At 41.8% G+C, this 13330-nt stretch overlaps 2 protein-coding genes across 4 annotated transcripts; both read left to right on the top strand.

The window, feature by feature from the left end:
- The first annotated feature begins 111 nt into the window (after nucleotides 1-111).
- Nucleotides 112-2395, top strand: mgst3b (microsomal glutathione S-transferase 3b). The gene is made up of 4 exons (XM_023994679.2): nucleotides 112-352; nucleotides 860-982; nucleotides 1536-1608; nucleotides 1997-2395. Exons 1-4 carry the CDS (start codon nucleotides 227-229, stop codon nucleotides 2095-2097), a joined length of 423 nt encoding a protein of 140 aa, XP_023850447.1. The 5' UTR covers nucleotides 112-226; the 3' UTR covers nucleotides 2098-2395.
- A 5272-nt stretch (nucleotides 2396-7667) lies between these two features.
- Nucleotides 7668-13164, top strand: LOC111968348 (transmembrane protein 50A). Of its 3 annotated transcripts, none has more exons than XM_023993841.2 (4): nucleotides 7668-7767; nucleotides 8621-8731; nucleotides 8826-8938; nucleotides 9074-13163. In XM_023993841.2, the coding sequence occupies exons 2-4, from the start codon at nucleotides 8630-8632 to the stop codon at nucleotides 9225-9227; spliced, it is 369 nt and encodes a 122-aa protein (XP_023849609.2). In that variant the 5' UTR covers nucleotides 7668-7767; nucleotides 8621-8629; the 3' UTR covers nucleotides 9228-13163. The 3 variants fall into 3 exon arrangements, with proteins under 3 accessions (XP_023849609.2, XP_023849610.2, XP_023849608.2); XM_023993842.2 differs by having other exon boundaries at nucleotides 7682-7826; nucleotides 9074-13164; XM_023993840.2 differs by having other exon boundaries at nucleotides 7682-7801.
- The last annotated feature ends 166 nt before the right edge of the window (nucleotides 13165-13330 follow it).

Raw genomic sequence — 13330 nt, 5'->3', positions numbered from 1 at the left:
GACGAGTTTACTGTTTACTGGCAGGCAACCCGTACAAGCAGTATGAACCATAATAGATCTATAAAAACATGGATCGTACTAAACACAACGCGAGAAAATAAATATCGCGAGAGAGCAGCATACATAACCTCTCCCCTGCTTGTTAGCAGCATAAACAAGCCGCGAATACAGGCGGAGGTTATTCTCGAATTTATAATTAGTTGTTATTTTGCAGTATTCTTTTACAATGGAAATTCTAGAGCTCTTGCCATCAAGCTTCGGATATGTCATATTTACATACTTTTATAGCTGGATCATGTTGAGTTATCTTGGTATTAAGGTTGGAGCTGCCAGAAAGAAATACGATGTGAAGGTAAGTACATGACGTTTCTGTCTGACGATGATGCGGAAATAACTGCGCTGCAATGCCAGATAAGCACATTTTAGCACTGTAATCCGTCTGGAACATAGCTTTGTTCTGTTCTGATCCGAGTTTATATAAATTTGAGCAGGATTGGATCCTGCTCAAAGTGGGAGCTTCATTGCCTTGGCTTGACCGTACTTGAGGGGCTATGTACTTGGTGAACTTGACCTGCCCTATGTATAGTAGTCTGTTATGCAAACAACAATGTGTACATGAGAAATACAGGTCACCTGATGATGGAGACGTTGTATATGTTAATGTCTTTCCCCTCTTCCATTATGTCAAGTATTTTGAATCTGGTCTCCAAGAACTTGGCCCGAATGCACCACAACTCCATCCTAACGATGATGATGCAGTAGACGGCTACTACTATCCCTATTGCTGGTACAGGAGCTCAGAGAAAATGAGTATTACTATGCCACTTCTCACTGACATTTTTTCTCCTCTACTGGGCAGTACCCTACCATGTACAGTGACAAGGAGCAGGTGTTCAACTGCATCCAGAGGGCCCACCAGAACACACTAGAGGTCTTCCCACAGTGGCTTGTGTTCCAAACCATTGCAGCTCTTGTCTATCCAGTATGTATCTGCTTACACAAACCAGCATTACCAGGTTACATCACTTACACCGCCACACACATAGGTTGGATTTAATGTCAGCTTACATTTGAGTGGCTCTTTCACAACCACATTCAGAAAGTAGTAGTCACCCATTTTAAAATCCTCTAAATCCTCTTCCAAATTACTGCATGCTACTACCTAGTTGAACAGCATTCTTTTGTCAACTCACACACAGTGCACTATTGGCCTTATCCCTGTGTAAATACTGATAGATAAATGCTTCTAAAGAAAGGTTTATCACCAGTGTAATTTTCTGATAATAAGTAAACCAAGTGGGAGTGGCATACCATGTTCTCTGGATGATCATTGACAGCATTTGCTGCATTTATCTGTCCTCTTTACACAACCAACGACAGCACATACTAGTATAGACCACACCTCACTGGTGTTGTGACAATGATTCAGCGTCTTCTCTGTTTGACAGTTCACTGGCTATTACACTGTCCTACTTCCTCACTCTGTGTTTTACCCTTTTTCCTGTTACCCAATCACTCATCCCTCCACTTATAAGACTTCTGCAGCTGTGCTGGGAGCCATCTGGGTCACCAGCAGGTTCTCCTATGCCTGGGGTTACTACACCGGAGGTAAGACCATCTGTTGTAATGACATTCCACATCATGACATGAACACCTCTTATCTTTGTTTATTACTTTTGAGCCAGTTTCCATTCAATAGTTCACAAACAGGGTCACAGGGCATGAGTGAAAAAGGTTAAACTCCCAATACACTCCTTGTAGATTAGGTATGCTTTTAGCAACTATTTAGTATTTCAACCATAACTGCATTTTATCATTATTGTATACCATTATGAAAATTAGTACTAGAGCTGTATTTTATGAAAATGTAATGTGAAACGTGCTGAAATATCCCCACATTCTGCAAAATGGTAGCAGGTAATGATAGGAAGAATCACACTCTTATTTAGCATTTTATAAATGGCTGTAAACTATAATAATTATATTTCCCCCCCAGATCCAGCCAAGAGGATGAAGGGTGCCTATGGGTACATTGGTTATTTTGGAGTCATCATTCTTTCCATCGCAGTGGCTTTGCAGTTGCTTGGAGTCTTGTGAGCCAGCTGGTTCTGTCCCCTATTTGCACTTTTTACTAAAGAAATATATCTCTTGCAATTGCTTGTGCCTTTTTATTCAAACAGCCACTATGATATGTAGCTGAAAAATATATTTTCAATTATGATGGTATTTTAATTGCTGTCGTCTTACCAGTGTGTAAACAATTATAGGCCTATAGTTAGTTGATACTGTGAGGACCATTTATTGTGATGTTTTTTTTATATGATTATCAGGCATTTGTAACCTTTCATGCCCATCTACTGACAACGCTATGTTAATAAAGATTAATGTAAACATTGTCAGAAGTTATTTATCTCATATTCAACCATGTTATAAATTCCTATGTGCTAGACTTGATATATATAATTTTCCAAAGGGTAGAGAAATATAGAAGGCAAGTAATATGACACTTGTGGTCTCTCGTGACTGTTTCATGTAAATTGGTGGAATTGCACATCAAACTAGGTCATGAAACAATCTACCAACCAATGGTCCCCCACGCCCCTTAATATGCCAGTGAGATGCAGACAGTAGCTTAAACTGTTGTGGCCCACTGGCCCATAGTGATTCTCTGTGATCCTTGACTTCACACCGCTCTATGAATACTCTTTTCAAAATGTTTTTATAAAATAGTGCAATTGAAACACTTATTTAAGTAAGGTCAACTGAATTGATATTGAACAGTATATGTCAGTTAGCAGGCCCAGTCCTGGTTGTAGCCTACAGTGTCTGTCTGCAATGGAATTTTATGAATGCCCATCCATGTGAGTCCCTGTGCTTATGGATAACTTCTATTTCCTTTCATCTCGGCAAGGTCAAATGAGGAAATTAATCATTTTATAATTTTTCTAGCTGAAAATTAGATCTCAACTAATTTTCTTGTTTATGGTTTCCAAATTGGATATAGTAACAGAAAACAAATAACAATGTATCACATTTTTTATTGAAATGTTTGCCTTTTGTTCATACCTGAAAGTACACGCCCTCAAATATAATATTCACAGCACATAGCCGGTTGAACTGCAGTACTGTCAGCAGCACAGAGAAAGGAGTAGACATTTGTGTGACCGGAAGATAAAAATAGTAATGTTAGCTAAAATGCTTAACTTATCATGAAGTTAGCGTGCWAATAGAACTAACTCAGCGAAGCGCAAAAAGTATGAATGACCTGACTGCAGAGGCCGTATCACCCTAAATGCTCCACGGCCAATGCAGATGTCAGATTGACCATGCAGTGTCATTAAATTAGTCCCTCTACTAGTAGTAGCTAGCTAGTGGATATAAATTAGCATGAAAGGCGCTGCATGGTCAATCCAATGTCTGCAGTGGCATTACAGCATTACTATGATGCGGCCTCCGCAGAAGTCAGAGCAACCATACTTTTTGGCTTCATGGAGCAGAGCGGTTGTGAAGGAAGTTGTCAAGGAAGTCAATTTGTGATTATAAAGGACCTCRCTCCCCCACCTACAGTGAACCGATCATGTCAATGCGGAGCAATACAGAGCTCTGCAATGATACACAATTTGATAGGCGCATGGCGATACGGCTTGATTTGGCCTCTGCATGCCTCCGGTGGCTCCGCATGTGCATCACACAGTCCATATGAAGCCTCTAACCACATTTTTGGATCAAGCATACATTGGCTTTAAATTGGCTTTTCCTGCCTAACTGGCGGGCTGGTGTGGCGAGATTACTTGATCCGTTGGTATATGACAACACGAGCGCTTATTTCAAAGAGCGCTCCATAAACCACTCCCCAGTGGTCATATATAGGCATGTCAGTGGTGGGAAAAGTAGCCAAAGGTCATACTTGAGTAAAAGGAAAGATACCTTAACAGAAAATGACTGAAGTGAAAGTCATCCAGTAAAATACTACTTGAGTAAAAATCTGAAAGTATTTGATTTTAAATATACTTATAAGTATCAAAAGTAAATGTAAATTCAAACATTAATTTAAGCATCAAAATTTAAACTATACATAATTTCAAATTCTTTATATTAGGCAAACCAGATGGCACAATTATTATTTTATTTATTTATTTACGGATAGTCAGGGGCACACTCCAACGCTGACATAATTTACAAATGAAGCATTTGTGTTTATTGAGTCTGCAAAATCAGAGGCAGTAGGGATGAGCAGGGATATTCTCTTGATAAGTGGGTAAGACCATTTTCCTGTACTGCTAAGGATTCAAAATGTAACAAGTACTTTGGGTGTCAGGGAAAATTAAAAGTAAAAAGTACTTTTTTTRCCTTTAGGAATGTAGTGAAGTAAAAGTTATAAAAAATATAAATAGTAAAGTAAAGTACAGATACCCAAAAAACAACTTAAGTAGTACTTTAAAGTAATTTTACTTAAGTACTTTACACCACTGTCCGCCGTTGTTCTGTGTAGCCTTGTTATGCTAATGTTTTGAGACTWGTGTATTGCAGTTAATTTTGTCTTTGACTTAATAAGTAAAATAATTTTGAGTAGTAAACAGGCAAACCACGAGTCCCAGACAGCTCGCAATGTGGCAGGGTCTACAGACAATCACGGACTACAAAGGGAAAATCAGCCACGTCACGGACACCGACGTCTTGCTTCCGGACAAGCTAAACACCTTCTTCGCCCACTTTGAGGATAACACAGTGCCACCGACGCGGCCCGCTACCAAGGACTGTGGGCTCTCCTTCTCCGTGGCTGACGTGAGTAAGACATTTAAGCGTGTTAACCCTTGCAAGGCTGCCAGCCTAGACAGCATCCCTAGCCGTGTCCTCAGAGCATGCACAGACCAGGTGCCTGGAGTGTTTACGGACATATTCAATCTCTCCCTATCCCAATCTGTTGTCCCCACTTGCTTTAAGATGTCCACCATTGTTCCTGTTCCCAAGAAAACAAAGGTAACTGAACTAAATGACTTTTGCCCCGTAGCACTCACTTCTGTCATCAGAATCATCTAATATCAGGATGATATCACCTCTACCTTACCTGACACCCTAGACCTACATCAATTTGCTTACCGCCCCACTAGATCCATCGAACTGCAAACTGCCCTATCCCATCTGAACAAGAGGAATACCTATGTAAGAATGCTGTTTATTGACTAAACAGTTGAAGTCGGAAGTTTACATACACTTAGGTTGGAGTCATTAAATCTAGTTTTTCAACCACTCCACAAATTTCTTGTTAACAAACTATAGTTTTGGCAAGTCGGTTAGGACATCTACTTTTTGCATGACACAATATTTCCAACAATTGTTTACAGACAGATTATTTCACTTATAATTCACTGTATCACAATTCCAGAAGGTCAGAAGTTAACATACATGAAGTTGACTGTGCCTTTAAACAGCTTGGAAAATTCCAGAAAATGATGTCATGGCTTTAGAAGCTTCTGATAGGCTAATTGACATAATTTGAGTCAATTGGAGCGGTACCTATGGATATATTTCAAGGCCTACCTTCAAACTCAGTGCCTCTTTGCTTGACATCATGGGGAAATCAAAAGAAATCAGCCAAAACCTCAGAAGAAACATTATAGACCTCCACAAGTCTGGTTCATCGTTGGGAGCAATTTCCAAACGCCTGAAGGTACCATGTTCATCTGTATAAACAATAGTACGCAAGTATAAACACCATGGGACCACACAGCCATCATACCGCTCAGGAAGGAGATGCGTTTTGTCTCCTAGAGATGAACGATAATGTACCATAATGACCATCGTTATGTTTGGAGGAAAAAGGGGGATGCTTGCAAGCCGAAGAACACCATCCCAACCGTGAAACACGGGGGTGGCAGCATGGGGGTGCTTTGCTGCAGGAGGGACTGGTGCACTTCACAAAATAGATGGCATCATGAGGGAGGAAAATTATGTGGATATATTGAATCAACATCTCAAGACATCAGTCAGGAAGTTAAAGCTTGGTCGCAAATGGGTCTTCCAAATGGACAATGACCACAAGCATACTTCCAAAGTTCTGGCAAAATGTCTTAAGGACAACAAAGTCAAGGTATTGGAGTGGCCATCACAAAGCCCTGACCTCAATCCTATAGAAAATTTGTGGGTAGAACTGAAAAAGCGCGTGCGAGCAAGGAGGCCTACAAACCTGACTCAGTTACACCAGCTCTGTCAGGAGGAATGGGCCAAAATTCACCCAACTTATTGTGGAAAGCTTGTGGAAGGCTACTCGAAACGTTTGACCCAGGTTAAACAATTTAAAAGCAATGCAACTAAATACTAATTGAGTGTATGTCAACTTCTGTCCCACTGGGAATGTGATGAAAGAAATAAAAGCTGAAATAAATCATTCTCTCTACTATTATCCTGACATTTCACATTCTTAAAATAAAGTGGTGATCCTAACTGACCTAAGAAAGGGGATTTTTACTATGATTAAATGTCAGGAATTGTGAAAAACTGAGTTTAAATGTATTTGGCTAAGGTGTATGTAAACTTCTGACTTCAACTGTAGCTTAGCATTCCACACCATAGTACCCTCCAAGCTCATCATTAAGCTCGGGGGCCCTGGGTCTGAACCCCTCCCTGTGCAACCGGGTCCTGGACTTCCTGAATACTTATGTCATGCAATAAAATGCAAATTGATTACTTAAAAATCATACAATGTGATTTTCTGGATTTTTGTCTCTCGTCTTTCACAGTTAAAGTGTACCTATGATAAAAATTACAGACCTCTACATGCTTTGTAAGTAGGAAAACCTGCAAAATRGGCAGTGTATCAAATACTTATTCTCCCCACTGTATATCTCACTGATCACCCCCAAAGCCAATTCCTCCTTTGGTCGTCTTTCCTTCCAGTTTTCTGCTGCCAATGACTGGAACGAACTGCAAAAATCTCTGAAGCTGGAAACACTTATCTCCCTCACTAGCTTGAAGCACCAGCTGTCAAAGCAGCTCACAGATTACTGCACCTGTACATAGCCTAATTACATATCTATAGTTTAGCCCAAACAACTACCCCTTCCCCTACAGTATTTATTTATTTATTTATTTTGCTCCTTTGCACCCCATTATTTCTATTTCTACTTTGCACATTCTTCCACTGCAAATCTACCATTCCAGTGTTTACTTGCTATATTGTATTTACCTCGCCACCATGGCCTTTTTTTGCCTTTACCTCCCTTATCTCACCTCATTTGCTCACATTGTATATATACTTATTTTTCTACTGTATTATTGACTGTATGTTTTGTTTATTCCATGTGTAACTCTGTGTTGTTGTATGTGTCGAATTGCTATGCTTTATCTTGGCCAGGTCGCAGTTGCAAATGAGAAGTTGTTCTCAACTAGCCTACCTGGTTAAATAAAGGTGAAATAAAAAATAAGAAAGTCAAAGAGGAAATTAAGTGCAATACTACACAGAACGACGCCGGACACATAGTAAAATGAGAGGCTTTTTATCATATTAAAACGTGTCCCAGTGCAACATAATTGCTCTGCCCACTGGGGCGTGCGCTTTTTGAAGTAAGCGCTCGTATTATAGTATTTCAACGGATCGAGATACCCTACCGGTGAGTACAGTACACTGCGGTACAGTGCAGAGCAGATCGACAAAAATGCGCAACTGACGCTGACATTGGCACCTCTAACATCAAAGAGGCGTGGAAAGTGAACTGAGCAGGCGTATGATTGAGCTCACTCGGAAGCAAAGTAATAAACGGCGTCTGGGTGGGTCCATAACGAACATAAAAAAAAAAATAAGGTAATTTATTACCTATGAATATTAGGTGACAGTTTAATTTCTAATGTTTGTTTGTTATTGCTGTTAAGATATTGTTGTATTTTGGGATATTGGGTCTTGCGTTGCGAACAACACAAAGGATCCAGGAAGGAAGTGCTGGTGCACCCAATGCTTTGAACAATAGACTGCGATCAAACTCACACATGGAGATGGCGCAGTATCGATTTATTTGAAACAATATTTAGCTATCAATTGATACACGTGTATATTATCATAATTCATTTGATTCAAGAAAACTACGTTTGTTCTGGTGGTTGTTGATTAGATTATTTGTGTTTGAAATCTTATGCGCTTTAGAGCATCGTAACAGCTTTGTGTTTACGCAGCTTGACCTAATTTTACACAATATGGATAGGTGTAAAAAGCATTTATGGGGCACTAAATAGGTTAATCCTTAGTACTGAAAGCTCAGGTAAACTGAGTCGGCATAGCAAATAGCAGATGCTTGCCAACTAAACATTCGTTTCACAGTGCTGAATTGTTGGATTCTTGTTATAAATATAGCTAAATAGCTACCTCGTCCATTTTACGTGTTGATACACCACATGTGTCATGAAGCTATGCGGTATACTATTCCGTATGCATGGAGTAGGTACCTGGCACTTATGCCATCTCATGAACTAGTATCTGGGCAACATTTTACCAGTAGTGGGTTTGATAAGTAAATGTATTCATTGGGCAGGTATTATACATGAACTGTAATTAGCTACCTAGCTGTCATAGTTAACTCCATCCCTGCCTGGGTCTCTTACACTAACCCAGCTCCTTTTCCCTTCACAGCTCAGAACCATGTCAGGGTTTTTGGACAGCATCCAGTGCGGAGAATGCGAGTGCAATGTGGACTGGGGAGAGAGGCGAAACACCATGGCATCTATAGCTGCTGGAGTCCTGGTATGTTTTACTTTACTATCACATTTGACAACTGTACATCACTGTGAAGTGAGAAAGAAGGCCTATTCCTAAATCCTAATCCATATTCCTGCAGTTTTTCACTGGTTGGTGGATAATCATTGATGCAGCTGTGAACTATCCAGATGAGGTGACTTTCCATCACGCCTATCACGCCTGTGGTGTCATCGCTACTGTGGCCTTTCTCATGTAAGTCATGCTGTATTGTGAATGTGTCCAATGGAGTTGTGGTCAGTCTCATTTTAATTCAGGAATTCAGTCTGTTGAAATTCTCCTTGAAAATAAATTGAGCTCTTTCAACTTTTGTCTTTGGTATTTCTCTAGGATCAATGCTGTCTCGAATGGCCAAGTGAGAGGGGACAGCTACAGTGAAGGTTGCATTGGACAGACAGGTATGTGTATGACAGGATTATTCCATTCTAACTCCATTCCTTTTCCTAACTGCATTCCATTCCTTGAATTTAAGATTCAGTCCTAAATGCAGAATGATGTAGATAAATCGAGCAGCTCAGAGCTGAACCTATGTGTTCGGTTGCTGATGTTGCTGAATGCTGGCCTCACTCTGTGGACAATTCTTTGTTTTATTGAAAGAGTACGGCCGGATGAGCTATTTTTGACAAAAATAGCATCAGTTTTGTCAGGAAATGTGTACTTTTCCACCTAAAATATTAGCGATCCTTGTATGTAGCCGACTGCCACAGCAGTGGAGATGGGTAACAACTGCCTATGAGCACCCTATGGGGTTAGACCCTGCTGCGTAGAAGCTTCAAGATATGCCCTTATATGGAGCTTGATGTCACGGATAAAACATTTTGGGGAGTGAGAAGGAGCTGAGAAGAAGGTACCAAATGTCACTGTTTTCTGATAAAAGATACAGAGAGATGCAGAGGATGGTTAGCAGCAATTTTAAATAGTAAATACTATGTAAATACTCCTGCAGCCCACATTGCACCGCTGCGTGTGTAGCAAGCACTTCAGCGACGATGCATATGAACGGGATATGCAATCTGAAATGATGGGGACAATAAACTGAAGGACACTGAAAGATACAGCTGTGGCTGTATTTCCATGGGCTGGATCTGGTGCAGTGGCAAAATACAAAGGCATGTTTGAGAAGAGAAAGCGGCAAAGCAAGCGTGCAGAATTATGTAGCCTAGCCTGATTTGACGTTCGAGGGGTTCTTATTGTGTTATTACCATTGTATCATCATGTAGGCATACTTTTGTATATATAGTGTATGCGGACACCCAGCCATTCAATCTCCATAGGAAACATTGGCAGTAGAATGGCCTTACTGAAGAGCTCAGTGACTTTCAATGTGGCACCGTCATAGGATGCCACCTTTCCAACAAGTCAGTTCTTCAAATTTCTGCCCTACTAGAGCTGCCTGGTCAACTTTAAGTACAGTTATTGTGAAGTGGAAATGTCTAGCAGCAACAACGGCTCAGCCGCAAAGTGGTAGGCCACACAAGCTCACAGAACGGGGGCTGCGTAGCGTGTAAAAATTGTCTTTCCTCCGTTGCAACACTCACTACGTAGTTCCAAACTGCCTCTAGAAGCAACTTCAACTGTTTGTCAGGAGCTTCACAAAATAGGTTTCCATGACCGAGTAGCCGCACACAAGCCTGAGATCACCATAAGCAATGCCATTGGACTCTGGAGCTGTGGAAACGCGTTCTCTGGAGTGATGAATCACGCTTCACCATCTGGAAGTCCGACGGATGAATCTGGTTTTGGCGGATGCCAGGAGAACGCTACCTGCCCCAAACCATAGTGCCAACTGTAAAGTTTGGTGGAGGAGGAATAATGGTCTGGGGCTGTTTTTCATGATTCGGGCTAGGCCCCTTAATTCCAGTGAAGGGAAATCTTAATGCTACAGCATACAATGGCATTGGAGACGATTCTGTGCTTCCAACTTTGTGGCAACAGTTTCAGCATGACAATACCCCCGTGCACAAAGCAAGGTCCATACAGAAATGGTTTGTCGAGATCGGTGTGGAAGAACTTGATTGGTCTGCACAGAGCCCTGACCTCAACCCAATCGAACACCTTTGGGATGAATTGGAACGGCGACTGCTAGCCCGACCTAATCCCCCAACATCAGTGCCCGACCGCACTAATGCTCTTGTGCCTGAATTGGAAGCAAGTCCCCGCAGCAATGTTCCAACATCTAGTGGAAAGCTTTCCCAGAAGAGTGGAGGCTGTTATAGCAGCAAAGGGGGACCAACTCCATATTAATGCCCATGATTTTGGAATGAGATGTTTGACGAGCTGGCGTCCACATACTTTTGGTCATGTAGTGTAGGCTCATGTGCTCTACACTGTGCTTATGTGCTCTATAATTTGTCCACACTTCGCGGATTTCTGAATCATGAATTCACTGGCAACGGAGCAGAGCGAGGTCTGCATCCAGCAACGTCACGAGTCACATGCCCATTTTTGCAGKTTTTTCATTACAGCACTATGGGGAACTAGTTTAAATGTATGGAACTGAACTAGTTTAAATGTATGGAATCACTTGGGAGTTTCTGGATTTTGGGTAAACATCTCCTTTAATTTGGATTTTGGGGGCCCAGAAGCTGTGATTTTTTGCTCTTACAATACGCACACACACAGAGAGAGATTGGGGTGGCAGGTAGCCTAGTGGTTAGAGCGTTGTACTAGTAACCGAAAGGTTGCAAAATCGAATCCCTGAGCAGACAAGGTAAAAATCTGTCGTTCTGCCGCTGAACAAGGCAGTTAACCCACTGTTTCTAGGCCGTCATTGAAAATAAGAATTTGTTCTAATCTGACTTGCCTAGTTAAATAAAGGTAAAATTAAAAAATATATATACACACACCCACATACAGTTGAAATGGCAGCAGTTTTACGGGCGCCCAACCAATTGTGCTATTATGTGTTTGTTTTTTTGCGTTATTTGTAACTTATTTTGTACATAATGTTTCTGCAACTGTATCTTACTGCAAAAAAAGAGTTTCTGTATATTAGGACAGCGATCACTCACCTCGGATTAGACAAATATTTTTTTTCTTCAACAAACAAGACACACAAGACATTCTCCAAACACCCTACAGGGCCGACATCCCCGTTATTTGCAAGAGGAAGCGACGCAAAGAGCCGGATGCCTGGTCGGTACCCGAAAAAGGCGAGTGGGAAAGCTGCCTTTACCGTCAATACTACTCGCCAACGTGCAATCATTGGACAATAAACTAGACGAGGTACGATCACGAATATCCAACCAACGGGACATCAAAAACTGGAATATCCCATGTTTCACGGAATCGTGGCTGAATGACGACGTGGATATTCAGCTAGCGGGATACACGCTGCACCGGCAAGATAGAACCGCACACTCCGGTAAGACGAGGGGGGGGGTGTTCTGTGCATATTTGTAAACAACAGCTGGTGCACGAAATCTAAGGAAGTCTCTAGATTTTGCTCGCCTGAAGTAGAGTATATTGTGATAAATTGCAGGCCACACTACTTGCCTAGAGAGTTTTCAGCTATACTTTTCGTGGCTGTTTATTTACGACCACAGACAGATGCTGGCACTAAGACCACACTCAGTCAGCTGTATAAGGAAATAAGCAAACAGGAAACCACTCACCCAGAGGCGGCGCTCCTAGTGGCCGGAGACTTTAATGCAGGGAAAATCAGTTCTACCAAATTTCCATCAACATGTTAAATGTGCAACCAGAGGGAAAACATTTCTAGATCACCTGTACTCCACACACGGAGACACGTACAACGTTCTCCCTCGTCCTCCATTTGGTAAATCCGACCACAACTCTATCCTCCTGATTCCTGCTTACAAGCAAATATTAAAGCAGGAAGCACCAGTGACTCAGTCTATAAAAAAGTGGTCAGATGAAGCAGATGCTAAACTACAGGACTGTTTTGCTATCACAGACTGGAACATGTTCCTGGATTCTTCCGATGACATTGAGGAGTACATTTACATTTAAGTCATTTAGCAGACGCTCTTATCCAGAGCGACTTACATCAGTCACTGGCTTTATCAATAAGTGCATCGAGGACYTCGTCCCCACAGTGACTGTACATACATACCCCAACCAGAAGCCATGGATTACAGGCAATATTCGCACTGAGCTAATGGGTAGAGCTGCCGCTTTCAAGGTGCAGGACTCTAACCCAGAAGCTGACAAGAAATCCTGCTATGCCCTGCGACGAACCATCAAACAGGCAAAGCGTCAATACAGGGCTAAGATTGAATCATACTACACCGGCTCTGACGCTCGTCAGATGTGGCAGGGCTTGCAAACTATTACAGACTACAAAGGGAAGCACAGCCGCGAGCTGCCCAGTGACACGAGCGTACCAGACGAGCTAAATCACTTCTATGCTCGCTTTGAGGCAAGCAACACTGAGGCATGCATGAGAGCATCAGCTGTTCCAGGCGACTGTGATCACGCTCTGTAGCACTCACGTGAGTAAGACCTTTAAACAGGTCAACATGCACAAGGCTGCGGGGCCAGACAGATTACCAGGACGTGTGCTCCGGGCATTTGCTGACCAACTGAGAGAGAATACTGACATTTTCAACATGTCCCGATTGAGTC

This window comes from Salvelinus sp. IW2-2015, linkage group LG9, assembly GCF_002910315.2.
Source record: "Salvelinus sp. IW2-2015 linkage group LG9, ASM291031v2, whole genome shotgun sequence".
Taxonomy (NCBI): domain Eukaryota; kingdom Metazoa; phylum Chordata; class Actinopteri; order Salmoniformes; family Salmonidae; genus Salvelinus; species Salvelinus sp. IW2-2015.
Note: the sequence above shows the minus strand (reverse complement) of the source record. Positions and strands in the feature narration are given on the sequence as shown.

Bases quoted from the DNA above. Each gene is read 5' to 3' on its own strand.
- mgst3b (XM_023994679.2), top strand. From the start codon at position 227: ATGGAAATTCTAGAGCTCTTGCCATCAAGCTTCGGATATGTCATATTT. The intron at 983-1,535 runs GTATGTATCTGC...TCCACTTATAAG, and splicing joins TTGCAGCTCTTGTCTATCCA to ACTTCTGCAGCTGTGCTGGG. The intron at 1,609-1,996 runs GTAAGACCATCT...TTTCCCCCCCAG, and splicing joins CTGGGGTTACTACACCGGAG to ATCCAGCCAAGAGGATGAAG.
- LOC111968348 (XM_023993842.2), top strand. From the start codon at position 8,630: ATGTCAGGGTTTTTGGACAGCATCCAGTGCGGAGAATGCGAGTGCAAT. The intron at 8,732-8,825 runs GTATGTTTTACT...ATATTCCTGCAG, and splicing joins CTATAGCTGCTGGAGTCCTG to TTTTTCACTGGTTGGTGGAT. The intron at 8,939-9,073 runs GTAAGTCATGCT...GTATTTCTCTAG, and splicing joins GCTACTGTGGCCTTTCTCAT to GATCAATGCTGTCTCGAATG.